The 26,765-nt window shown below is 56.8% G+C and overlaps 1 protein-coding gene across 1 annotated transcript in view; it reads right to left on the bottom strand.

The window, feature by feature from the left end:
* Positions 1–26,209, bottom strand: part of LOC138066522 (otoferlin-like) — an 80,038-nt gene extending 53,829 nt beyond the window's left edge. Inside the window, 7 exon segments of the mRNA XM_068936388.1 lie at positions 1,185–1,269; positions 2,180–2,242; positions 2,742–2,873; positions 4,601–4,655; positions 4,960–5,086; positions 6,913–7,008; positions 26,176–26,209. Of these exon segments, the coding sequence (XP_068792489.1) occupies positions 1,185–1,269; positions 2,180–2,242; positions 2,742–2,873; positions 4,601–4,655; positions 4,960–5,086; positions 6,913–7,008; positions 26,176–26,209 (592 nt within the window).
* Positions 26,210–26,765: the final 556 nt, after the last annotated feature.

The raw sequence follows: 26,765 nt of genomic DNA, 5'->3' as shown, positions 1-26,765 counted from the left end.
GCAATGGGATAAACTGCTTGCAGAGGTGTGGAGTTTCCATCACTGGACATTTTTAAGGCCTGGTGCCTCTTAGATGGGCGAGAAAGATCTCATCCTTCTGTGGAGTAGATCAGAAGAGACGCTCTCTTCAGATCCCTTCCAGCATCGTTTGCTGAGCACCCCTGAAATGGAAACTTAGCTCTCAGGACTCTTCAGAGGGGCAGAGTGCTACAAAAAGGCCTGATGCATAAGCTAAGATAAAATCCCAGTGATTCTGGATGTCTCTTCTCTAAAGGGAAGTTTCAGGTCTTCCTTACGCTGGCATGCTGCAAGCCCTGGGCCCTCCAAGGAGCCATGCTCTTCTGTACAGAGCAGGCATTTCTTAGTCTCCTCTCCTGCAGATGGGTTTGCTTCATCAGTCTGCCAGACACGTTCAAGACGATTCACTGATTCAGTGACTTTTCAGGCAGAAGCTCAGCGGGGAGCCTGTCACGGAGTAGGGCTGATCCTTCCCAAGAGCAAGGGTATGGACTGAATGACCTCTCCAGGGACCCTTCTGGACCTCCTTTATACTAATCCCAACCATGCCTGCTTTCGCTGCGCACAGCGAGTGCAGGATGCTGAAAGCTTCCACATTTCTTTTATGGTTCTATAAAACAGGCTTCCCTGAAACAGAGGTCCTCTAAACAAAGCCCACGATAGCACAGTGGATTTTAGTAGCACTCATTGGGCCCCTCTGTGCTAAGTCAAGGCAGGCTGTAGCATCAGTGAGCAACATGACATTCTCACAGAAGCTCTAATTAACCTCTCTTTCTTTGCACACTGGGCATCTTCCTGTCTTGGTCTAAAGGCCAGCCACACAGGGCTAGACCTTCAGCTCTCGGAAAGGTCAACATCTTGCCTAAGCAAGCTAATCTAAGCTTCTTAGGAGGTCAGTGGAGAGAGAATGGCACATCTGAGGACAATTCTACCTGCGTGCATTATGCCTTATCCTAGAATGGGATATACCATCTTCTGGAGAGGCTGAGGGCTCTTTTCTGACTGCAGAAGGAGCCTAGATGACATGCTTGCACCCGGGATACTAAAATTAAGTTGACTAAGTGTTGCCAAAGGAAACTAGTGACTGCCTGGCTACCTTGCCAAGACATTTGTTTGATGGTGAAGGTAGGCATCTATATGACCCCTTGCAAATTGTGGTGACATACCAGGCTGGGTGTAAACAGTTCCAACATCCACCTTGAAGGAGCCTACCAAAGTCCCACTGCGCAAGAGATTTTTTGAGTGGATCACCTGAAAAGCGAGGGAGAACAACAAGTCAGAGCTTTTTTTCTGCCCAGCCATGCTGGGAGGGGTAGGGCTGTTTCTAGAACGGTTCAGTGTCAAACATTAAAGGATTTGATGCATCTTGCTTAGTTTGGGCAGGAGATATAATCACTCACTGTGCTGTGTGAAGCACAGTGTGGTTGGCAGCTCTTGTTTAGCAGTCTTGCAAGCAAGTGTACACTTGGATTCAATAGGAAAAAAGTAAAAAAAAAACCATCTTTGAAACAAGATGCAGTGTTCCAGCTACTATGGCACCAAACACTGAGACATTCTGCTCAAGGAAGTGTCTCAAAGATGCTTGAAATCTATGCTTTAATTCCCTTCCTGGGAGAAATTACACAGCCAGACTATGCATGGGATAGATGTGGATGCTCCTAGCCAGCCTGCTTTGATCTGTGAATCTATGAATCTCCTTCCTAGTCTTCCTTTGCGGCTCTGGGGAGAGCTGGAGCCTCTGTTTTGCTCTCATTATTTACAACTCTGAATTTCCTCAAGAGCTGTACCCACCCTCATGCTTCAGGGAATCCACTGGCAGCCTCAGGAAGCTCTTGCTTCTCCCCAAGCCTAAAGAGACATCCTGAGACAGGCTTAGTTTTGCCTAGCTAGGCAATACCAGAGGTCAGCCACAGAGCAACAGAGGGAACACGAGTGGAGGGGTGTGTGGCTGCAGCAATAAGGACACTGACAGAGGGATTGGGGGGGGTCTGCAAAGGAGGTGAGGCTCGTAGGACATGAGGGCTCAGAGAGAGGGACTGAGCACCTCCGCTCCTGCCACAGGTCTCGCATCAAGGGTCTAAATCCATCCCAACAAGTAAGTAAAATGGGTTGGTTTCCACCAAAGCCCACTGAAAAGGGCAACACAACCATGCTCACTTACGGACAGCTTGATGATCTTATCGAACACGACATCTGGGGGAACATGGAAATCAAAGACAAAGCACTGAAAGAGAAGGAGCATGCGTGAAAGCAGGGAAGCAGGCATGGGCTCCTTCTGAATTGAAGGACAATATTATGGTCCATATCCCACCAACAGAGACGTGTCTGGGCAGAGGAACAGCCTGCAGTTCACGTCACAGCTGCAGAGGGACCCACGTCAGCCCAACAACTGACAGCATCAGTGATCTCAGAAACTAAAATAAAGCATTAACTTCTTGGAAAAACTGAGAAAGTGGGCACAGGATCATTTAATTTGAAACTGATCAAGTAAGGGGTTTTGTCTTGCTTTGGTTCTTTGTCACCATTTTGTAAAATACCAGAGGGCCAAGGTTTCATCCCTCCTTCTGCATGGTTTGCGATTTCATCTTACTCCATCTTACTTACTAACAGAAGAAAAAGAAAAAAAAAACAAAGTCAAATAAATGTCATTTGCTGTCAAACTGCAGTCTAGGCCTTGAGGAGCAACGAGCCTGGAGCAGCACCTCAGGAAAAATCCAGCTCACCTCATTGTAGTAAGGGCAATTAGTCAAGTCCTTCATGGACGTGCATTTCTTTTCATCTCCAACCTCCACACAGGCCACGGGGTCCATGTTGAGCCCAACCAGCTGCCGTGCCTCAATGACTGTGATGCTGACCTGGGGAGAGAGATTCATGGACCTCCACCTCGGCTGCCCTAAACCGTGTCTCCACCTGGCTCTCCTCTCCAAGGTGCTTTCAGTGCCGGGGTGGCAGCTGGGTAGTCTCTCTTCATCACACAAAAGGGACAGGGCTGCTCCTACAAGCCTGAGAGAGCTGAGGCATGGCATGGCAGGTAGGAGCATCAGAGCAGCCCTGTCCGTTCAGATGGCTCTTCTGCTCCAAGAGCACGTAAGGCACAAAGTTGAACGGATTTAGCTAAGCTGCGGGAGCAGACACTCTGCTACTGATGCCCTAACTGGCTTAACTTGCTTCTGCTAAAAAATACAAGGGGTAAACCGCTCATAAAAGGAAGCTGATAAAAGACAGCTGAGCTCTCTAAAGAAGAGGACAAGACTGCCTGGCATTGATTGCTGCACAAACTGACTTACTGCAGAGGAGCTGAGCTGCAAATGCAACCTCCTACCCCTCACCCAAAGCTGCACCAGCTTAACAAACCCAGCTCAAGTCCCTTCCTCATTTCAAGGGCAGCAAGGTAGGTGCGAATACTCTCAGACTCCTTCTGAGGAGGTAAGCAGCTAAGGTCACCGCTCTGTTCCCTCACCATTCCCAATGAAAACCAGCCTTGTGATACTCCTGTTTGCACTGGCCAATTAACTGAACCTCTTGCTCTGTCTTGCACATAATTCGTCTTGCACCTTCCTCCTCCTTACATTCTGATTATACTATTCCCGAACCAGGGACACTCAGTCCTCGTTGTCCTCGCAACTTGTTTTAGGTGTTTTATGCGTATAATTAAACCTCTTCCACATACTGCTCTACTGCATCTTCTGATGTCAACTGGTCTCTCGTGGGATTTAGAAGTGGACGCCGTATATGGTCTACAATAAACCTTTAACAACAAATCATTATTTGCATTGTTCCCAGACATCCCTAGGAACGTGCTACTGCGCTAACACGCAAGGACAGAAAAGTAAACGGCTGCCGAATCAGCATGACTCGGTGAAAACGAGAAGAGGAACAAGATAACAGCAACCAAGCACCAACCTACCAGAGGAAATCCAACGAGTACTGCCAGCCAGGCCTCGTCAATTGGGAATGCTAAAACAGGTACTGAAAGCCTTTGGAAATTAAGAGAACTGTGTTGGAGATTGCCTGCTTCAAACCCTGATTAAGCTGGGCTTTCTGGGCTTGTCACAATGGACAGCAAATCCAGTTAACTACTTGAGATATAGCTTATCACTCTAGCATTTAAACAGCAGCTTTTTGAAAGTCATCCTCCCACAGGAACAATACCTGAAACAGTCATTCACACGTGAGCCAGCCTTCAGACTTAACAAACAAATTGTCAGTTGCTTTTGTGAGCGCAGTACATTGAAACCTGCGCTGGACTCACTCCCAACAACGCCATGCCAAGGTCCATAACCTGCTGCGTGGGGAGGAGGCACAGCCTCGGTGGGACTCCAGCAAGCCTAGGCCTGCTCAAGTGACTGTCAGTCCTTCCTCCTGGTCCCAGAGCTGTCCCACAGGCCATCGGGGACAAAGGCTTCAACTAAGAGATTCAGCTCCTCAAGTAACTACTCTGCTGATAGTTGTGGTCCAAGAAAGCGTGAAAGAAAAGTTCTCAACTCGCCTCTTCCTCCCCTTAAACACTCCCTGTGAAATGGTCTCTCCCTGGGCTCTGAACCCCCCGAGCTGAAGTTGGGGGCACAGCGTTGTCACCTACCTGATAATCCATCGGCCTCCCAGCACTCGGCTCCATTTTGATATCAGGCTTGGACCTTCCAAAGGGCAGGAAAAAAGACCTCCGTCAAACAACAGAGGAACTCACTGCAGACTGTGACAGAGCATTTCCCAGCGTTACTCCTCGCAGTGCCAGCTCTCTTGGCATGAGAGGAATATAAACTCCAGGGGCTGTGAAATGCCACTGAACATTCTTTGTTCAAGCGTTTCTGAAAACGGTTGCATGGGGCAACGTGATTTCCAGCATAGCTCAGCTCAGGGGACACATGGCTCTGGGGAGCAGGCACGTCTGAGAGTTTGCCATCACCTCCTGGCTTGCACAAGCTCACATCTGGCCTTCACCTCTTGTTGGAGACACTGGTGGTTACAGCCGTGACGGAAGCCAAGGAGACTGTGTCTGGGTCCAGTCCACCTCCTAGTCTCATGGCTTTTCGGCCCAGGTCTTCTGCTTCCAAAACAGCAGGTTCCTCTGCATAAAGGCACACAGACAAAAGAACGTCTCTTGTTGTTTCCACTCGGTGGATAATTAAAGACTCCGAGAAAGGTAACCAACACATCCTATCAACCTCTCCTGGTAATACAAAGAACAGTGGTCACCTGGTCAGGTCACAGACAGCCTGGTTTAAAATGGATTTTAAAAGAGGTTTGCGTAGCGTGACACATTATTCCACCTGTGCTGTGTGCCAGCACAGTTTCATGAAGGCAATAAGCTTTGGAAAACTGAAATCCGACAAATGAGCAATGCAGACTTCACGAGGTAAAAGAGCATGTGAACATGTGCTGCAGCTCTAACTGCCATAAGGTGATGCACTGCTGAGGATGAAGGGAGGTGGGGAGCTGCTTTAGGGTCACTGGTTTGTTTCGTTGGCACAGGGGGAAATACTACCAAAACCACGCATAGAGCACAGACATCGCTTTTGGGAAACAGGTTTCCTACCTCGTGGCTAATCCAAGACTTGGATCAGTTGCTTCACCATAGTCTGGCCCGGTTCTGTGAGATAATACAGAAATAACCTTGGGCTTCAGCTGAAGTGAGGGGGATCTAGGCTGGATGTTAGGAAAAGCTTTCCTAGGTGGAGAGAGGCACTACAGCAAGTTGTGTGTGAAAAGAGTGTCCTCATTTCCACTGAGGGACCTAAGCAGATTCCATCCTGCCACGTGTGGGTGGAGGGACAGACCAGCACCTTCCCAGCTCTGCTTGCAGTGATTCAGTGGGTTTGTTTGACCCGAGCAGAACTGGCAATCTGCCTGGGATGGCAGAAAGCAGCAGACCACCACTCAGGAGGGATGCTGGGAGGACTACGCCCTGTGGAGGGCAAAGGGGGAGGAAGGATACACACAGCTGTGAGGCAACGACCACATGAACAGTTGTTGCAACTGTTCCCCCACCACTGGTAAATCTACATGTGAATGTACTCCACAATCTGGAAGTACAGCCTTTTCATGCCTTTGCATCCCAGCTGCTTTACTCATCACCTTAGGTGAAGTCTTCACCACAAGAAGAACACCCTTTCACTGGGGAGAGCAGGAAGATCACCAAGGTTTCAGTATTATGCCTCTACAGTCTGCCAAGGCCTCTACCTCTATAGTGTCTCAGGCCAAATCCCTCCTTTCTTCTCTTAAAAGCTGGCTGAACAACAACAAAGATTTGCCCATGAAGAATATCTAAAGCAACATTTGGTCTTCCTCCACAAAAAGGCATTCCCCAATTTCTTTGTCACTGAAACATCATAGTTTGAGCCGAATGGAAACAACAACAAATTTCCGATCGCTAACCACCTTCTGCCTTTCCAGAAAGGTGTCCCATTTCAGCACTGTAGCAGGTATCGAGACCTTGGAACAGACAACCTTGAGGCAACAGAGCCCTACCTCTCACTGTGCTGCTGCAACGCTATTCATGCGGGTCTCCATGCATCACAGAGAAGCAGTGAAAGGGCTAAATCACGCTTTTTGCTCTTACACTTGCAAGTAATCCTTAAAATAAGCCAGAAACTGCCCACCTGACTTCCAGGTTTCACCATGATCTCACAAAGCGGGTGAGATCTGGCAAAGCCTTCAGTGTAAGGCGCTCTCCATCTATCCCTGCTTCCCAGATTCCCCCATGCAGACCCTCTCTCCAGCCTTCACCCTGTCCACCAAATGCTCCCTGTCTAATCCCTGAGTTACCAACAGCGTTGATGTGTGCCACTTACAGGGCGCAGCCGGGGGGGGGTCTCATCCGTTAAGTGGATGGGAGCAGGGGCTTTCCTGGAACAGCAGTACTGGATCAGGGAACAACCTCCTCCCAGCACCTACCTTGCTTCCAATGATCATCCTTTGGTGGACGCGTCTTGCCAAGCTTCATGGCTGAAAAAACTCCTTTCCCAGCTCTGGGAGAAGACGTTCTTTCTTCTGAAAGAACTCATTGTATCCTGTACTTTTAGTGGTGTTCTCTGTGACACAGGGGACAACAGGAGGTTTCACAGAATCACAGAATGGTTGAGGTTAGAAGAGGGACTGCTAACTTCCTGCTCACTTCCTCCCCCAGCTCCTTTATCTGGCAATACAAAGGGTCAACCACAGCACACCTTGCACAGGAGAGCTGACTGTCAGCCCAGGCCTCACAGAAAGGCCCCAGGCACTGCCTGCAGCCTGACACCTGCAGAGCTGCATCTGCTGTCTGAGGGTCTGTCTGGGTTGAAGCCTCACACACAGCTGAGGCAGCACCTCCAACAGCCACTGGGGAATGTGCTCTGCAGCATGTCATGACCATGCCCCAAGGAAGGACACACCACTGCAGAAAAGGGAGAGGCACCTTCTTTGCCTGCTGCCCAAACTGCTGCCTCTGCCAGCCCCACTCTGGGAGCTGGGGCTCTAGGCCTGGCTCTTATATAGGCCTCTGCCCAGCAGTGACTCACAAGGGTGCTTGACCCACCCAATCAGGAGCCACCTGAAACAAAAGCCCCAACTCCCTCTGACCAGGCCAGCCCAGAGAGCTCGTTAGCAGCAGCCCCACCTAGCTAGGACTTCCCAGGAGAAGTTAAGTCAAGGCCCCCTGCAGTAGTCCTTGCCTAGCTCTCCCTTCCTGCTAGCAGCAAGCACTGTCTAGTTCCTCGGGGGTCCCCAGAAAGCCTCCCCAACTTCCAACAAGGCCCACAAAAGGCCCAGGCAGAGCCCAGACGCTGCTGCGCAAACTGCTGCGTCTGTTTGCTGCCTCTGTTTGCTGTGCTCTGCAGCTCATCACTGCACCATGACAAGAACAGGTGCGTTTTCACCAAAACAGAGCTGGCCATGCCCACCTCTCTGCCTCTGGGCTGCATCCTGCTCTGCCCCGGCCTGTACCTCCCCCTGCTCCTGGGGCATCTGCACAGGCCACAGGCACACACTAGTGCCCTCCCCATTCCAGCACCTGCCACAGGGGCAGACCTCTGCAGCCAAGGCCTCCCCTTAACCCTGCCTCCCTCCTCTCTGCCCAAAGCTCCCCGTCTGCCGGGGGGAAGCAAGGAGGCTGCGGCAACAAGAGCCACACAGAGAGTGAGGGAGGGCAGCTCCTCCGTGCCCTTTGGGGGAGCTGGTCTTGTCATAGGTTTGCTCAGGGGATCTGGGCCTTGTGTTGGGGGTTCTGGGCTTGTTGTGGGGGTGCTGAGGGTCACTGAACTTTGTGTTGGGAGTGCTGAGTGGATCTGCTTGTTGTGTTGGGGGTGCTAGGTTTGTTTTCGGGCTGCTCAGTGGAGCTGAGCCTTGTGTTGCGGGTGCTGGGGTTGTCATGGTGGTGCTTAGGGGATCTGGGCGTTGTGCAGGAGGTGCTGAGCCTTTTGTTGCGAGTGCTAGGCTTGTCGTGGGGGTGCAGAGGGGATCTGGACCTTTCTTATGGGGCTGCTGGGCTTGTTTTGGGGGATCTGGGCCTTGTGTTGGGGGCGCTGGGCTTGTGGGTCTGCTGAGGGGATCTGGACATTGTGTTGGGACTGCTGGGCTTGTCATGCAGGGTGCTGAGGGGATCAGGGCCTTGTGTTGGGGAGAGCAGGGCTTGTGGTCGGGGTGCTGAGGAAAGCTAGGTGTTGTTTTAGGGGTGCTGGGCCTTGTTTTGGGAGTGCAGAGGGGATCAGGGCCCTCTTTTGGGGGTAGTAAGTAGATCTGGGCGGTGTGTTTGTTGTGTTGGGCTTGTGGGAGTGCTGAGGGCATCTCGAGCTTGTATTGGAGATGCTGGGCTTCTGGTGGGGGTGCTGAGGGGTCTGAGCTTTGTGTTGGGGTTGTTGGGCCTTGTGTTGGGAGTGCTGGGCCTTGTGTTGGGGGTGCAGAGGAGATCTGGGCTGTTGCGTTGGGGGTGCTGAGCCTTGTGTTGGGGGTGCTGAGGGTATCTGGGCTTGTTTTCGAGGTGCTGGGCTTGTGTTGCAGGTGCTGGCCTTGTTTTGGGGGTGCAGAGGGGAGCTGGGCGTTGTGTTGGAGGTGCTGGGCCTTGTGTCGGGGGATCTGGGTGTTGTGTTGGGGGTGCTGGTCTTATCATGAGGGTACTGAACGGGATCTCGGCATAGTGTTGGGGGTGCTGGGCTTGTTGTGGCTGTGCTTAGGGGGTCTGGGCTTTATTTTCGAGGTGCTGGGCTTTGTTTTGGGGGTGCAGAGGGGATCTGGGCCTTGTGTTGGGGGTGCTGGGCTTGTCATAGTGGTGCTGAGGGGATCTGGGGCTGGTTTTAGGGGTGCTGGGCCTTTTTTCCGTGGTGCAGAGGAGATCTGGGGCTTGTTTTCGAGATGCTGGGCTTGTGGTCGGGGTGCTGAGGGGGTCTGGGCATTGTGTTGGGCGTGCTGGGCTTGTAGTGGAGGTGCTGAAGGGATGTGGGGCTTGTTTTCAAGGTGCTGGGCCTTTTTTTGGTGGTGCAGAGGTTTATCAGGTACTTGTTTTGGAGATGCTGCGCTTGTGGTGGGGTTACAGAGGGGATCTGGCCATTGCGTTAGGGGTGCTGAGGGGATCTGGGCCTTGTGGTGGGGGTGCTGGACTTGTCATACTGGTGCTGAGGGGATCTGGGCTTGTGTTGGGGGTGCTGGGCGTGTTGTGCGAGTGCGGAGGGGATCTGGGGATTGTATTGGAGGTGTTCGGTTTGTTATGGGGCTGCTGAGGGGATCGGGGCCTTGTGTTGGGGGTGCTGGGCCTTGTTTTGGGAGTGCAGAGGGGATCTGGCCCTTCTGTTGGGGGTGCTGAGTGGATTTGGGCTGTGTGTTTGTTGTGTTGAGCTTGTGGGAGTGCTGAGGGGATCATGGGCTTGTGTTGGGGGTGCTGGGCTTTTTGTGGGGTGCAGAGGGGAGCTGGGCATTGTGTTAGAGGTGTTGGGCTTGTCATAGGGGTACTGAGGGGATCTGGTCCTTGTCTTGGGAGTGCTGGGCCTTGTGTTGGGGGTGCTGAGGGGATCTGGGCTGTGTTTTTGTTGTGTTGAGCTTGTGGGAGTGCGGAGAGGATCTGGGGCTTGTTGTGGGGGTGCTGAGGGGATCGGGACATTGTGTTGGGGGTGCTGAGCTTGTCGTGGGTGTGCTGAGGAAAGCTAGGTGCTGTTTTAGGGGTGCTGGGCCTTGTTTTGGGAGTGCAGAGGGGATCAGGGCACTCTTTTGGGGGTGCTGAGTAGATCTGGGCTCTGTGTTTGTTGTTTTGGGCTTGTGGGAGTGCTGAGGGGATCTCGAGCTTGTATTGGAGATGCTGGGCTTGTGGTGGGGTTGCTGAGGGGATCTGGGCCTTCTGTTTGGAGTGCTGGGCTTGTGGTGGGGGTGCTGAGGGGATCTGGGCGTTGTGGTGGGAGTGCTGGGCTTGTGGTGGGGGTGCTGAGGGGATCTGGCCATGTTTTCGAGGTGCTGGGCCTTTTTTCCGTGGTGCAGAGGAGATCTGGGCATTGTGGTGGGGGTGCTGGGCTTGTGGTCGGGGTGCAGAGGGGATCTGGGCGTTGTGGTGGGGGTGCTCAGGAGATCGGGGCCTTGTATTGGGGGTACTGAGGGGATCAGGGGCTTGTTTTCAAGGTGCTGGATGTGTTTTGGGAGTGCAGAGGGGATCAGGGCCTTGTGGTGGGGGTGCTGAGGGGATCTGGGCATTGTGGTGGGGGTGCTGAGGAGAGCTAGGTCTTGCACTGGGGGTGCTGGGCTTGTTGTGGGAGTGCTGGGCTAGTGGTGGGTGTGCAGAGGGGATCTGGGTGTTGTGTTACGGGTGCTGGGCTTGTGGTCGGGCTGCTGATGGGATGTGGGCCTTGTGTCGGGGGAGCTGGTCTTGTAATGGGTTTGCTGAGGGGATGTGGGCCTTGTTTTGGGGTTGCTGAGGGGATCGGGGCGTTGTGTTGGGGGTGCTGGGCGTTGTTTTTGGAGTGCTGGGCTTGTGGTGGGGATGCTGAGGTGATTCAGGCCATGTTTTTGTTGTGTTGGGCGTGTGGGAGTGCCTAGGGGATCTGGGTCTTGTTGTGGGGGTGCTGAGGGGATCTGGGCGTTGTGTTGGGGGTGCTGGTCCTGTCATGCAGGGTGCTGAGGGGATCTGGGCCTTGTGTTGGGGAGAGCTGGGCGTGTCGTGGGGGTGCTGAGGAAAGCTAGGTGTTGTTTTAGGGGTGCTGGGGCTTGTTTTGGGAATGCAGAGGGGATCAGGGCCTTGTTTTGGGGTGTGCGGAGGGGATCTGGGTGGTGTGTTTGTTGTGTTGGGCTTGTGGGAGTGCTGAGGGGATCTGGAGCTTGTATTGGAGATGCCGGGCTTCTGGTGGGGATGCTGAGGGGTCTGGGCTTTGTGTTGGGGTTGCTGGGCCTTGTGTTGGGAGTGCTGGGCTTGTCGTGCGGGTGCTGAGGAGATCTGGGCTTTGTTTTCGAGGTGCTGGGCTTTGTTCTGTGGGTGCTGAGGGGATCTGGGCATGGTGTTGGAGGTGTTGGGCCTGTCATAGGGGTACTGAGGGGTCTGGGCCTTGTCTTGGGAGTGCTGGGCCTTGTGTTGGGGGTGCTGAGGGGGTCTGGGCCATGTGTTTGTTGAGTTGAGCTTGTGGGAGTGCTTAGGGGATCATGGGCTTGTTTTGGGGGTGTTGGGATTGTGGTGGGGGAGCTGGCCTTTTTTGGGGGGTGCAGAGGTGTGCTGGGCGTTGTGTTGGAGGTGCTGGGCCTTGTTTTGGGGGATCTGGGTGTTGTGTTGGGGGTGCTAGGCTTGTTTTCGGGCTGCTCAGTGGAGCTGGGTGTTGTGTTGGGGGTGCTAGTCTTGTCATGAGGGTACTGAACGGGATCTGGGCGTTGTGTTGGGGGTGCTGGGCTTGTGGTGGGGGTGCTGAGGGGATCTGGGCGTTGTGTTTGGGGTGCTGGGCTTTGTTGTGGGGGTGCTTAGGGGATCTGGGCCTTGTGTTGGGGGTGCTGGACTTGTCATAGTGGTGCTGAGGGGATCTGGGCATTGCGTTGGGGGTGCAGAGGGGATCTGGGCGTTGTGGTGGGGCTGCTGAGGTGATCTGGGGCATTGTTTTGGAGGTGCGGGGCTTCTAGTGGGGGTGCTGAGGGGATCTGGCCATGTTTTCGAGGTGCTGGGCCTTTTTTTCCGTGGTGTAGAGGAGATCTGGGCGTTGTGTTGGGGGTGCTGGGCTTGTGGTGGGGGTGCTGAGGAGAGCTAGGTCTTGCACTGGGGGTGCTGGGCTTGTTGTGGGAGTGCTGGGCCTTGTTTTGGGAGTGCAGATGGGATCAGGGCCTTGTTTTGGGGGTGCGGAGGGGATCTGGGCCGTGTGTTTGTTGTGTGGGGCGTGTGGGAGTGCTGAGGGGATCTGGGGCTTGTTTTTGGCGTGCTGGGCTTGTGATGCAGGGTGCTGAGGGGATCTAGGCCTTGTGTTTGGGGTGCTGGGCGTGTTGTGCGAGTGCGGAGGGGATCTGGGGCTTGTGTTGGGTGCGCTGGGCTTGTCGTGGACGTGCTGACGGGATCTGGGCATTGTGGTGGAGATGCTGGGCTTGTCGTAGGGGTACTGAGGGGTCTGGGCCTTGTCTTGGGAGTGCTGGGCCTTGTGTTGGGGGTGCAGAGGAGATCTGGGCCGTGTGTTTGTTGTGTTGGGCTTGTGGGAGTGCTTAGGGGATCATGGGCTTGTTTTCGAGGTGCTGGGCTTGTCATGCAGGGTGCTAGCCTTGTTTTGGGGGTGCAGAGGGGAGCTGGGCATTGTGTTGGAGGTGCTGGGCCTTGTTTTTGGGGATCTGGGTGTTGTGTTGGGGGTGCTAGGCTTGTTTTCGGGCTGCTCACTGGAGCTGAGTGTTGTGTTGGGGGTGCTGGTCTTGTCATGAGGGTACTGAACGGGATCGGGGCTTTGTGTTGGGAGTGCTGGGCGTGTTGTGCGAGTGCGGAGGGGATCTGGGGCTTGTATTGGAGGTGTTGGGCCTGTTATGGGTGTGCAGAGGGGATCTGGGCTGTGTGTTTGTTGTGTTGAGCTTGTGGGAGTGTTGAGGGGATCTGGGCTTGTTTTGGAGGTGTTGGGCTTGTGTTGCGGGGGCTGGGATTTTTGTGGGGGTGCAGAGGGGAGCTGGGCATTGTGTTGGAGCTGCTGGGCCTTGTTTTGGGGGTGCTGAGGGGATGTGGGCCTTGTGTCGGGGGAGCTGGTCTTGTAATGGGTTTGCTGAGGGGATCTGGGCCCTGTTTTGGGGTTGCTGACGGGATCGGGGCATTGTGTTGGGGGTGCTGGACTTGTGGTAGGGGTGCTGAGGGGATCTGCGCATTGCGTTGGGGGTGCAGGGCTTGTGGTGGGGGTGCTGAGGTGATTTAGACCGTGTTTTTCTTGTGTTGGGCGTGTGGGAGTGCCTAGGGGATCTGGGCTGTGTGTCGGGGGTGCTCAGGGGATCTGGGCGTTGTGTTTGTTGTGTTGAGCTTGTGGGAGTGCTGAGGGGATCTGGGGCTTGTTGTGGGGGTGCTGAGGGGATCAGGGCATGGTGTCGGAGGTGTTGGGCTTGTCATAGGGGTACTGAGGGGTCTGGGCCTTGTCTTGGGAGTGCTGGGCCTTGTTTTGGGGGTGCTGAGGGGATGTGGGCCTTGTGTCGGGGGAGCTGGTCTTGTAAGGGGTTTGCTGAGGGGATGTGGGCCTTGTTTTGGGGTTGCTGAGGGGATCTGGGCTTTGTCTTGGGAGTGCTGGGCCTTTTTGTTGGGGGTGCAGAGGAGATCTGGGCCGTGTGTTTGTTGTGTTGGGCTTGTGGGAGTGCTTAGGGGATCATGGGCTTGTTTTCGAGGTGCTGGGCTTGTCATGCAGGGTGCTAGCCTTGTTTTGGGGGTGCAGAGGGGAGCTGGGCATTGTGTTGGAGGTGCTGGGCCTTGTTTTTGGGGATCTGGGTGTTGTGTTGGGGGTGCTAGGCTTGTTTTCGGGCTGCTCACTGGAGCTGAGTGTTGTGTTGGGGGTGCTGGTCTTGTCATGAGGGTACTGAACGGGATCGGGGCTTTGTGTTGGGAGTGCTGGGCGTGTTGTGCGAGTGCGGAGGGGATCTGGGGCTTGTATTGGAGGTGTTGGGCCTGTTATGGGTGTGCAGAGGGGATCTGGGCTGTGTGTTTGTTGTGTTGAGCTTGTGGGAGTGTTGAGAGGATCTGGGCTTGTTTTGGAGGTGTTGGGCTTGTGTTGCGGGGGCTGGGATTTTTGTGGGGGTGCAGAGGGGAGCTGGGCATTGTGTTGGAGGTGCTGGGCCTAGTTTTGGGGGTGCTGAGGGGATGTGGGCCTTGTGTCGGGGGAGCTGGTCTTGTAATGGGTTTGCTGAGGGGATCTGGGCCCTGTTTTGGGGTTGCTGAGGGGATCGGGGCATTGTGTTGGGGGTGCTGGACTTGTGGTAGGGGTGCTGAGGGGATCTGCGCATTGCGTTGGGGGTGCAGGGCTTGTTGTGGGGGTGCTGAGGTGATCGGGGCATTGTTTTGGAGGTGCGGGGCTTGTAGTGGGGGTGCTGAGGGGATCTGGCCATGTTTTCGAGGTGCTGGGCCTTTTTTCCGTGGTGCAGAGGAAATCTGGGCATTGTGTTGGGGGTGCTGAGGAGATCGGGGCCTTGTATTGGGGGTACTGAGGGGATTAGGGGCTTGTTTTTGAGGTGCTGGATGTGTTTTGGGAGTGCAGAGGGGATCAGGGCCTTGTGGTGGGGTTGCTGAGGGGATCTGGGCATTGTGTTGGGGGTGCTGGGCTTGTGGTGGGGGTGCTGAGGAGAGCTAGGTCATGCAGGGTGCTAGCCTTGTTTTGGGGGTGCAGAGGGAAGCTGGGCATTGTGTTGGAGGTGCTGGGCCTAGTTTTGGGGGATCTGGGTGTTGTGTTGGGGGTGCTAGGCTTGTTTTCGGGCTGCTCACTGGAGCTGAGTGTTGTGTTGGGGGTGCTGGTCTTTCATGAGGGTACTGAACGGGATCGGGGCCTTGTGTTAGGGGTGCTGGGCGTGTTGTGCGAGTGCGGAGGGGATCTGGGGCTTGTATTGGAGGTGTTGGGCCTGTTATGGGTGTGCAGAGGGGATCTGGGCTGTGTGTTTGTTGTGTTGAGCTTGTGGGAGTGTTGAGGGGATCTGGGCTTGTTTTGGAGGTGTTGGGCTTGTGTTGCGGGGGCTGGGATTTTTGTGGGGGTGCAGAGGGGAGCTGGGCGTTGTGTTGGAGCTGCTGGGCCTTGTGTCGGGGGATCTGGGTGTTGTGTTGGGGGTGCTAGGCTTGTTTTCGGGCTGCTCAGTGGAGCTGGGTGTTGTGTTGGGGGTGCTAGTCTTGTCATGAGGGTACTGAACGGGATCTGGGCGTTGTGTTGGGGGTGCTGGGCTTGTGGTGGGGGTGCTGAGGGGATCTGGGCGTTGTGTTTGGGGTGCTGGGCTTTGTTGTGGGGGTGCTTAGGGGATCTGGGCCTTGTGTTGGGGGTGCTGGACTTGTCATAGTGGTGCTGAGGGGATCTGGGCATTGCGTTGGGGGTGCAGAGGGGATCTGGGCGTTGTGGTGGGGCTGCTGAGGTGATCTGGGGCATTGTTTTGGAGGTGCGGGGCTTCTAGTGGGGGTGCTGAGGGGATCTGGCCATGTTTTCGAGGTGCTGGGCCTTTTTTTCCGTGGTGTAGAGGAGATCTGGGCGTTGTGTTGGGGGTGCTGGGCTTGTGGTGGGGGTGCTGAGGAGAGCTAGGTCTTGCACTGGGGGTGCTGGGCTTGTTGTGGGAGTGCTGGGCCTTGTTTTGGGAGTGCAGATGGGATCAGGGCCTTGTTTTGGGGGTGCGGAGGGGATCTGGGCCGTGTGTTTGTTGTGTGGGGCGTGTGGGAGTGCTGAGGGGAACTGGGGCTTGTTTTTGGCGTGCTGGGCTTGTGATGCAGGGTGCTGAGGGGATCTAGGCCTTGTGTTTGGGGTGCTGGGCGTGTTGTGCGAGTGCGGAGGGGATCTGGGGCTTGTGTTGGGTGCGCTGGGCTTGTCGTGGACGTGCTGACGGGATCTGGGCATTGTGGTGGAGATGCTGGGCTTGTCGTAGGGGTACTGAGGGGTCTGGGCCTTGTCTTGGGAGTGCTGGGCCTTGTGTTGGGGGTGCAGAGGAGATCTGGGCCGTGTGTTTGTTGTGTTGGGCTTGTGGGAGTGCTTAGGGGATCATGGGCTTGTTTTCGAGGTGCTGGGCTTGTCATGCAGGGTGCTAGCCTTGTTTTGGGGGTGCAGAGGGGAGCTGGGCATTGTGTTGGAGGTGCTGGGCCTTGTTTTTGGGGATCTGGGTGTTGTGTTGGGGGTGCTAGGCTTGTTTTCGGGCTGCTCACTGGAGCTGAGTGTTGTGTTGGGGGTGCTGGTCTTGTCATGAGGGTACTGAACGGGATCGGGGCTTTGTGTTGGGAGTGCTGGGCGTGTTGTGCGAGTGCGGAGGGGATCTGGGGCTTGTATTGGAGGTGTTGGGCCTGTTATGGGTGTGCAGAGGGGATCTGGGCTGTGTGTTTGTTGTGTTGAGCTTGTGGGAGTGTTGAGAGGATCTGGGCTTGTTTTGGAGGTGTTGGGCTTGTGTTGCGGGGGCTGGGATTTTTGTGGGGGTGCAGAGGGGAGCTGGGCATTGTGTTGGAGGTGCTGGGCCTAGTTTTGGGGGTGCTGAGGGGATGTGGGCCTTGTGTCGGGGGAGCTGGTCTTGTAATGGGTTTGCTGAGGGGATCTGGGCCCTGTTTTGGGGTTGCTGACGGGATCGGGGCATTGTGTTGGGGGTGCTGGACTTGTGGTAGGGGTGCTGAGGGGATCTGCGCATTGCGTTGGGGGTGCAGGGCTTGTGGTGGGGGTGCTGAGGTGATTTAGACCGTGTTTTTCTTGTGTTGGGCGTGTGGGAGTGCCTAGGGGATCTGGGCTGTGTGTCGGGGGTGCTCAGGGGATCTGGGCGTTGTGTTTGTTGTGTTGAGCTTGTGGGAGTGCTGAGGGGATCTGGGGCTTGTTGTGGGGGTGCTGAGGGGATCAGGGCATGGTGTCGGAGGTGTTGGGCTTGTCATAGGGGTACTGAGGGGTCTGGGCCTTGTCTTGGGAGTGCTGGGCCTTGTTTTGGGGGTGCTGAGGGGATGTGGGCCTTGTGTCGGGGGAGCTGGTCTTGTAAGGGGTTTGCTGAGGGGATGTGGGCCTTGTTTTGGGGTTGCTGAGGGGATCTGGGCTTTGTCTTGGGAGTGCTGGGCCTTTTTGTTGGGGGTGCAGAGGAGATCTGGGCCGTGTGTTTGTTGTGTTGGGCTTGTGGGAGTGCTTAGGGGATCATGGGCTTGTTTTCGAGGTGCTGGGCTTGTCATGCAGGGTGCTAGCCTTGTTTTGGGGGTGCAGAGGGGAGCTGGGCATTGTGTTGGAGGTGCTGGGCCTTGTTTTGGGGGATCTGGGTGTTGTGTTGGGGGTGCTAGGCTTGTTTTCGGGCTGCTCACTGGAGCTGAGTGTTGTGTTGGGGGTGCTGGTCTTGTCATGAGGGTACTGAACGGGATCGGGGCTTTGTGTTGGGAGTGCTGGGCGTGTTGTGCGAGTGCGGAGGGGATCTGGGGCTTGTATTGGAGGTGTTGGGCCTGTTATGGGTGTGCAGAGGGGATCTGGGCTGTGTGTTTGTTGTGTTGAGCTTGTGGGAGTGTTGAGAGGATCTGGGCTTGTTTTGGAGGTGTTGGGCTTGTGTTGCGGGGGCTGGGATTTTTGTGGGGGTGCAGAGGGGAGCTGGGCATTGTGTTGGAGGTGCTGGGCCTAGTTTTGGGGGTGCTGAGGGGATGTGGGCCTTGTGTCGGGGGAGCTGGTCTTGTAATGGGTTTGCTGAGGGGATCTGGGCCCTGTTTTGGGGTTGCTGAGGGGATCGGGGCATTGTGTTGGGGGTGCTGGACTTGTGGTAGGGGTGCTGAGCGGGTCTGGGCATTGCGTTGGGGGTGCAGGGCTTGTGGTGGGGGTGCTGAGGTGATCGGGGCATTGTTTTGGAGGTGCGGGGCTTGTAGTGGGGGTGCTGAGGGGATCTGGCCATGTTTTCGAGGTGCTGGGCCTTTTTTCCGTGGTGCAGAGGAAATCTGGGCATTGTGTTGGGGGTGCTGAGGAGATCGGGGCCTTGTATTGGGGGTACTGAGGGGATTAGGGGCTTGTTTTTGAGGTGCTGGATGTGTTTTGGGAGTGCAGAGGGGATCAGGGCCTTGTGGTGGGGTTGCTGAGGGGATCTGGGCATTGTGTTGGGGGTGCTGGGCTTGTGGTGGGGGTGCTGAGGAGAGCTAGGTCATGCAGGGTGCTAGCCTTGTTTTGGGGGTGCAGAGGGAAGCTGGGCATTGTGTTGGAGGTGCTGGGCCTAGTTTTGGGGGATCTGGGTGTTGTGTTGGGGGTGCTAGGCTTGTTTTCGGGCTGCTCACTGGAGCTGAGTGTTGTGTTGGGGGTGCTGGTCTTTCATGAGGGTACTGAACGGGATCGGGGCCTTGTGTTAGGGGTGCTGGGCGTGTTGTGCGAGTGCGGAGGGGATCTGGGGCTTGTATTGGAGGTGTTGGGCCTGTTATGGGTGTGCAGAGGGGATCTGGGCTGTGTGTTTGTTGTGTTGAGCTTGTGGGAGTGTTGAGGGGATCTGGGCTTGTTTTGGAGGTGTTGGGCTTGTGTTGCGGGGGCTGGGATTTTTGTGGGGGTGCAGAGGGGAGCTGGGCGTTGTGTTGGAGCTGCTGGGCCTTGTGTCGGGGGATCTGGGTGTTGTGTTGGGGGTGCTAGGCTTGTTTTCGGGCTGCTCAGTGGAGCTGGGTGTTGTGTTGGGGGTGCTAGTCTTGTCATGAGGGTACTGAACGGGATCTGGGCGTTGTGTTGGGGGTGCTGGGCTTGTGGTGGGGGTGCTGAGGGGATCTGGGCGTTGTGTTTGGGGTGCTGGGCTTTGTTGTGGGGGTGCTTAGGGGATCTGGGCCTTGTGTTGGGGGTGCTGGACTTGTCATAGTGGTGCTGAGGGGATCTGGGCATTGCGTTGGGGGTGCAGAGGGGATCTGGGCGTTGTGGTGGGGCTGCTGAGGTGATCTGGGGCATTGTTTTGGAGGTGCGGGGCTTCTAGTGGGGGTGCTGAGGGGATCTGGCCATGTTTTCGAGGTGCTGGGCCTTTTTTTCCGTGGTGTAGAGGAGATCTGGGCGTTGTGTTGGGGGTGCTGGGCTTGTGGTGGGGGTGCTGAGGAGAGCTAGGTCTTGCACTGGGGGTGCTGGGCTTGTTGTGGGAGTGCTGGGCCTTGTTTTGGGAGTGCAGATGGGATCAGGGCCTTGTTTTGGGGGTGCGGAGGGGATCTGGGCCGTGTGTTTGTTGTGTGGGGCGTGTGGGAGTGCTGAGGGGAACTGGGGCTTGTTTTTGGCGTGCTGGGCTTGTGATGCAGGGTGCTGAGGGGATCTAGGCCTTGTGTTTGGGGTGCTGGGCGTGTTGTGCGAGTGCGGAGGGGATCTGGGGCTTGTGTTGGGTGCGCTGGGCTTGTCGTGGACGTGCTGACGGGATCTGGGCATTGTGGTGGAGATGCTGGGCTTGTCGTAGGGGTACTGAGGGGTCTGGGCCTTGTCTTGGGAGTGCTGGGCCTTGTGTTGGGGGTGCAGAGGAGATCTGGGCCGTGTGTTTGTTGTGTTGGGCTTGTGGGAGTGCTTAGGGGATCATGGGCTTGTTTTCGAGGTGCTGGGCTTGTCATGCAGGGTGCTAGCCTTGTTTTGGGGGTGCAGAGGGGAGCTGGGCATTGTGTTGGAGGTGCTGGGCCTTGTTTTTGGGGATCTGGGTGTTGTGTTGGGGGTGCTAGGCTTGTTTTCGGGCTGCTCATTGGAGCTGAGTGTTGTGTTGGGGGTGCTGGTCTTGTCATGAGGGTACTGAACGGGATCGGGGCTTTGTGTTGGGAGTGCTGGGCGTGTTGTGCGAGTGCGGAGGGGATCTGGGGCTTGTATTGGAGGTGTTGGGCCTGTTATGGGTGTGCAGAGGGGATCTGGGCTGTGTGTTTGTTGTGTTGAGCTTGTGGGAGTGTTGAGAGGATCTGGGCTTGTTTTGGAGGTGTTGGGCTTGTGTTGCGGGGGCTGGGATTTTTGTGGGGGTGCAGAGGGGAGCTGGGCATTGTGTTGGAGGTGCTGGGCCTAGTTTTGGGGGTGCTGAGGGGATGTGGGCCTTGTGTCGGGGGAGCTGGTCTTGTAATGGGTTTGCTGAGGGGATCTGGGCCCTGTTTTGGGGTTGCTGACGGGATCGGGGCATTGTGTTGGGGGTGCTGGACTTGTGGTAGGGGTGCTGAGGGGATCTGCGCATTGCGTTGGGGGTGCAGGGCTTGTGGTGGGGGTGCTGAGGTGATTTAGACCGTGTTTTTCTTGTGTTGGGCGTGTGGGAGTGCCTAGGGGATCTGGGCTGTGTGTCGGGGGTGCTCAGGGGATCTGGGCGTTGTGTTTGTTGTGTTGAGCTTGTGGGAGTGCTGAGGGGATCTGGGGCTTGTTGTGGGGGTGCTGAGGGGATCAGGGCATGGTGTCGGAGGTGTTGGGCTTGTCATAGGGGTACTGAGGGGTCTGGGCCTTGTCTTGGGAGTGCTGGGCCTTGTTTTGGGGGTGCTGAGGGGATGTGGGCCTTGTGTCGGGGGAGCTGGTCTTGTAAGGGGTTTGCTGAGGGGATGTGGGCCTTGTTTTGGGGTTGCTGAGGGGATCTGGGCTTTGTCTTGGGAGTGCTGGGCCTTTTTGTTGGGGGTGCAGAGGAGATCTGGGCCGTGTGTTTGTTGTGTTGGGCTTGTGGGAGTGCTTAGGGGATCATGGGCTTGTTTTCGAGGTGCTGGGCTTGTCATGCAGGGTGCTAGCCTTGTTTTGGGGGTGCAGAGGGGAGCTGGGCATTGTGTTGGAGGTGCTGGGCCTTGTTTTGGGGGATCTGGGTGTTGTGTTGGGGGTGCTAGGCTTGTTTTCGGGCTGCTCACTGGAGCTGAGTGTTGTGTTGGGGGTGCTGGTCTTGTCATGAGGGTACTGAACGGGATCGGGGCTTTGTGTTGGGAGTGCTGGGCGTGTTGTGCGAGTGCGGAGGGGATCTGGGGCTTGTATTGGAGGTGTTGGGCCTGTTATGGGTGTGCAGAGGGGATCTGGGCTGTGTGTTTGTTGTGTTGAGCTTGTGGGAGTGTTGAGAGGATCTGGGCTTGTTTTGGAGGTGTTGGGCTTGTGTTGCGGGGGCTGGGATTTTTGTGGGGGTGCAGAGGGGAGCTGGGCATTGTGTTGGAGGTGCTGGGCCTAGTTTTGGGGGTGCTGAGGGGATGTGGGCCTTGTGTCGGGGGAGCTGGTCTTGTAATGGGTTTGCTGAGGGGATCTGGGCCCTGGTTTGGGGTTGCTGAGGGGATCGGGGCATTGTGTTGGGGGTGCTGGACTTGTGGTAGGGGTGCTGAGCGGGTCTGGGCATTGCGTTGGGGGTGCAGGGCTTGTGGTGGGGGTGCTGAGGTGATCGGGGCATTGTTTTGGAGGTGCGGGGCTTGTAGTGGGGGTGCTGAGGGGATCTGGCCATGTTTTCGAGGTGCTGGGCCTTTTTTCCGTGGTGCAGAGGAAATCTGGGCATTGTGTTGGGGGTGCTGAGGAGATCGGGGCCTTGTATTGGGGGTACTGAGGGGATTAGGGGCTTGTTTTTGAGGTGCTGGATGTGTTTTGGGAGTGCAGAGGGGATCAGGGCCTTGTGGTGGGGGTGCTGAGGGGATCTGGGCATTGTGTTGGGGGTGCTGGGCTTGTGGTGGGGGTGCTGAGGAGAGCTAGGTCATGCAGGGTGCTAGCCTTGTTTTGGGGGTGCAGAGGGAAGCTGGGCATTGTGTTGGAGGTGCTGGGCCTAGTTTTGGGGGATCTGGGTGTTGTGTTGGGGGTGCTAGGCTTGTTTTCGGGCTGCTCACTGGAGCTGAGTGTTGTGTTGGGGGTGCTGGTCTTTCATGAGGGTACTGAACGGGATCGGGGCCTTGTGTTAGGGGTGCTGGGCGTGTTGTGCGAGTGCGGAGGGGATCTGGGGCTTGTATTGGAGGTGTTGGGCCTGTTATGGGTGTGCAGAGGGGATCTGGGCTGTGTGTTTGTTGTGTTGAGCTTGTGGGAGTGTTGAGGGGATCTGGGCTTGTTTTGGAGGTGTTGGGCTTGTGTTGCGGGGGCTGGGATTTTTGTGGGGGTGCAGAGGGGAGCTGGGCGTTGTGTTGGAGCTGCTGGGCCTTGTGTCGGGGGATCTGGGTGTTGTGTTGGGGGTGCTAGGCTTGTTTTCGGGCTGCTCAGTGGAGCTGGGTGTTGTGTTGGGGGTGCTAGTCTTGTCATGAGGGTACTGAACGGGATCTGGGCGTTGTGTTGGGGGTGCTGGGCTTGTGGTGGGGGTGCTGAGGGGATCTGGGCGTTGTGTTTGGGGTGCTGGGCTTTGTTGTGGGGGTGCTTAGGGGATCTGGGCCTTGTGTTGGGGGTGCTGGACTTGTCATAGTGGTGCTGAGGGGATCTGGGCATTGCGTTGGGGGTGCAGAGGGGATCTGGGCGTTGTGGTGGGGCTGCTGAGGTGATCTGGGGCATTGTTTTGGAGGTGCGGGGCTTCTAGTGGGGGTGCTGAGGGGATCTGGCCATGTTTTCGAGGTGCTGGGCCTTTTTTTCCGTGGTGTAGAGGAGATCTGGGCGTTGTGTTGGGGGTGCTGGGCTTGTTTTCGGGCTGCTCAGTGGAGCTGAGTGTTGTGTTGGGGGTGCTATTCTTGTCTTGTGCTGAGGGGATCTGGGCGTTGTGGTGGGGGTGCTCAGGAGATCGGGGCCTTGTATTGGGGGTACTGAGTGGATCAGGGGTTTGTTTTTGAGGTGCTGGATGTGTTTTGGGAGTGCAGAGGGGATCAGGGCCTTGTGGTGGGGGTGCTGAGGGGATTTGGGCGTTGTGTTGGGGGTGCTGGGCTTGTGGTGGGGGTGCTGAGGAGAGCTAGGTCTTGCACTGGGGGTGCTGGGCTTGTTGTGGGAGTGCTGGGCCTTGTTTTGGGAGTGCAGATGGGATCAGGGCCTTGTTTTGGGGGTGCGGAGGGGATCTGGGTGGTGTGTTTGTTGTGTTGGGCTTGGGGGAGTGCCGAGGGGGTCTGGGGCTTGTGTTGGGAGTGCTGGGCTTGTGGTGGGGGTGCTGAGGGGATCTGGGGCTTGTTTTGGAGGTGCTGGGCTTGTCATGCAGGGTGCTAGCCTTGTTTTGGGGGTGCAGAGGGGAGCTGGGCATTGTGTTGGAGGTGCTGGGCCTTGTGTCGGGGGATCTGGGTGTTGTGTTGGGGGTGCTAGGCTTGTTTTCGGGCTGCTCACTGGAGCTGAGTGTTGTGTTGGGGGTGCTGGTCTTTCATGAGGGTACTGAACGGGATCGGGGCATTGTGTTGGGGGTGCTGGGCTTGTGGTGGGGGTGCTGAGGGGATCTGGGCGTTGTGTTTGGGGTGCAGGGCTTTGTTGTGGGGGTGCTTAGGGGATCTGGGCCTTGTGTTGGGGGTGCTGGACTTGTCATAGTGGTGCTGAGGGGATCTGGGCATTGCGTTGGGGGTGCAGAGGGGATCTGGGCTGTGTGTTTGTTGTGTTGAGCTTGTGGGAGTGTTGAGGGGATCTGAGCTTGTTTTCGAGGTGATGGGCTTGTGTTGCGGGGGCTGGGCTTTTTTTGGGGGGTGCAGAGGGGAGCTGGGCATTGTGTTGGAGGTGCTGGGCCTTGTTTTGGGGGATCTGGGTGTTGTGTTGGGGGTGCTAGGCTTGTTTTCGGGCTGCTCAGTGGAGCTGACTGTTGTGTTGGGGGTGCTATTCTTGTCATGAGGGTACTGAACGGGATCTGGGCATTGTGTTTGGGGTGCTGGACTTGTGGTGGGGGTGCTGAGGGGATCTGGGCTGTGTGTTGGGGGTTGCTCATGGGATGTGGGCGTTGTGGTGGGGCTGCTGAGGGGATCTGGGGTTTGTTTTCGAGGTGCTGGGCTTGTCATGCAGGCTGCTGGGCTTTTTGTAGAAGTGCAGAGGGGAGCTGGGCGTTGTGTTGGAGCTGCTGGGCCTTGTTTTGGGGGTGCTGAGGGGATCTGGGCCTTGTTTTGGGGTTGCTGAGGGGATCGGGGCATTGTGTTGGGGGTGCTGGGCTTGTAGTAGGGGTGCTGAGGGGATCTGGGCATTGCGTTGGGGGTGCAGGGCTTGTGGTGGGGTTGCTGAGGGGATCGGGACGTTGTTTTCGAGGTGCTAGGCTTGTAGTGGGGGTGCTGAGGGGATCTGGCCTTGTTTTCGACGTGCTGGGCCTTTTTTCCGTGGCGCAGAGGAGATCTGGGCATCGTGTTGGGGGTGGTGGGCCTTGTGTTCTGCTTGCAGCAGCGATCTGGAGCTGTCATGGGGGTGGAGAGGGGATCTGGGCTTGTATTTCGGGTGCTGAGTCTTTTTTTAGTGGGGGTGCTGAGGGGATCTGGGCATTGTTTTGGAGGTCTTGGGCTTGTCCTGGGTGTACTGAGTGGTCAGGGCCTTGTATTGCGGGTGCTGGGCTTGTTGTGGGGTTGCTGTGTGGATCTGGGCTGTGTGTTTGTTGTGTTGGGCTTGTGGGAGTACTGAGTGGATCTGGGGCTTGTATTGGAGATGCTGGGCTTGACCTGGGGGTTGTAGAGGGGATCTGGGCCTTGTCTTGGAAAATCTGGGCAGTGTGTTGGGGGTGCTGGGCTTACTGGGGTGCTGAGGGGATCTGGGCATTGTTGTGGGGGTGTTGGGCTTTGTTTTGGGGTTTCCGAGCCGATCTGGGCGTTGTGTTGGGGGTGCTGGGCTTGTCGTGGGGGTGCTGGGGGGATCTGGGCCTTGTATTTGGGGTGCTGGGTATGACCTGGGGTTTGTAGAGGGGATCTGGGCCTTGTCTTGGAAAATGTGGGCGTTGTGTTGGGGGTGGTGTGCTTACTGGGGTGCTGAGGGGATCTGGGCGTTGTTGTGGGGGTGTTCGGCTTTGTTTTGGGGTTTCCGAGCGGATCTGGGCGTTGTGTTGGGGGTGCTGGGCTTTTTGTGGGGGTCGTGGGGGGATCTGGGCCTTGTATTTGGGGTGCTGGGTATGACCTGGTGTTTGTAGAGGGGATCTGGGCCTTTTTCCGGGGAGATCTGGGCGGTGTTTTGGGGGTGCTGAGGGGTTCTGGGCGTTGTGTTCGGGGTGCTGGGTTTATTGGCGTCCTGAGGGGATCTGGGCGTTGTGTTGGGAGTGCAGAGACTGTGTCGCTGGCTCCTTGAAAGCCTCAGCTGCAGCCTCTTGCATGGGGCTACTCACCACCCGGCAGGCAGCCCGCACGCCCTCCACCACTGCGTATGCCACGGCTCATGCAGCTTCCCGATTGTTCCTGTCTCCACCTCTGGAGGCCTCCGCAGATGCTTGGAGCTGCAGCTCACCTGGGTCACAACAAGGCACAAGGCTTGTGGCCGCTCCTCTTGCCCACAGCCCCTTGGCAGCACACGCAGCGACACAGTCACAGCTCTGCCTTCCCCTCTGAGTGGCATGCCACCACACCTCTGCCTCAGCACTCCTGCCTAGCTGAGAGCCACCAGAGCCACTGCCAGGGGCTGCTGTTGGCCAGGCAAGAGCCAGCACTACCTGGGCATCTTCCATAGGCAGCATGGGGCCACTCGCATGCTGCCCAATGTTTCTTTGCTCCACCTGGGAGGCAGAAAGCAGGTGACAACCCTCCCTCAGGGCTCCCTTTTGCCCCTGAGCAGGCACCCCTGCACCAGGCAGGCCCCAAAGGCACTCAGCCTTGCCGCACAGAGGGGCCCTGCAGACACACCTGCACCGGGCGCCTGGGCTGTGTCTCAGCACCAGGCAGCCTTTCAGGCAGCTCTGCGGCAGCCTTTCCATTTACCCTGGCCCTCCCTAAGCCATTGCCTGCTCTTCAGCACTCCCAACACCCATCCCCTCCTTGGCCTCTGCACCTCAGCCACGCCATGAGCACCTCTCTGCCTCTGGGCTCCATCCTGCCCTCAGTCTCCCCAGGGCCACGCCGCAGCTGCAAGGCCCACAGGCACACATTCAGGGAGCCCCCCGCATCACGGTCTCTCGCACAGCCTGATGCCCTGCAGCCAAGGCCTCTGCCTACCCTGCCTCCTGCCTTGCTCCATACTCCTCCTCCGCTTCCTTGTGCACCACAGAGGCTGCTGCAAGAAGAGGCACACACAGAGTGAGCGAGGGCAGCTCCTCTGCCAAGCCTTGCCTGCGCCAGAGGCACGTGGGCGCCGGCAGCAGCGGCGATTTCTTGCTGCGACCAGCTGCACAGTGCCGCACTCACTCTTGCATGTGGTTGCTCACCTCCAGCCTCCTCCTTCCTCTCTCTCTGCCTCATTGTCCTCGGCAGAGCTCTCGCACTAGTGCAGCACAAGTGTGCTGCTGGCTCTTTTGCATGAGCAGCAGCCCCTTGCTTCTTCTCAGGCCAGCCCTTGCTCTCCGCCTCTTGCCGCCTCTGCGCCTGCTCCGTCCCCCACTTGCCTCTCACCTGCCCTTCTGCAGCAGCCCAAGATGATGCCTTCGAGCCTCCGATGCGCCAGCAGCGCCCCACCAGCAATCTCGCAGGCCCTGTCCCGTTGGGCATCTGAGGGCCGAGGCAGCTTGCACCTCATGCCCAGTTTGCGCTCTGGGCCTCTGGAGGCTTCTGCACGATGCGCTGGCGATGTCTCACGTGCGCCGGCCACTCTTTGTGTGCAACTTTTGGGAGGCAGTCCAGCAGCTCATGGCCTTCATCGCTCACCAGCACCGCCTGGTTGTCAGCACAACGGAGCCGGCTCTGCCTGTGCAGTGCAGATGTTGCTGTTGCCCTCTTCTCAGCACCCCCCCACCACCACCACAATCCTCTCTTGGCCTCGGCAGCTCAGCACGGCCATGCCCACCTCTCTGCCTCTGGG

The sequence above is a fragment of the Struthio camelus genome, chromosome 3 (assembly GCF_040807025.1).
Source record: "Struthio camelus isolate bStrCam1 chromosome 3, bStrCam1.hap1, whole genome shotgun sequence".
Classification (NCBI taxonomy): domain Eukaryota; kingdom Metazoa; phylum Chordata; class Aves; order Struthioniformes; family Struthionidae; genus Struthio; species Struthio camelus.
Note: the sequence above shows the minus strand (reverse complement) of the source record. Positions and strands in the feature narration are given on the sequence as shown.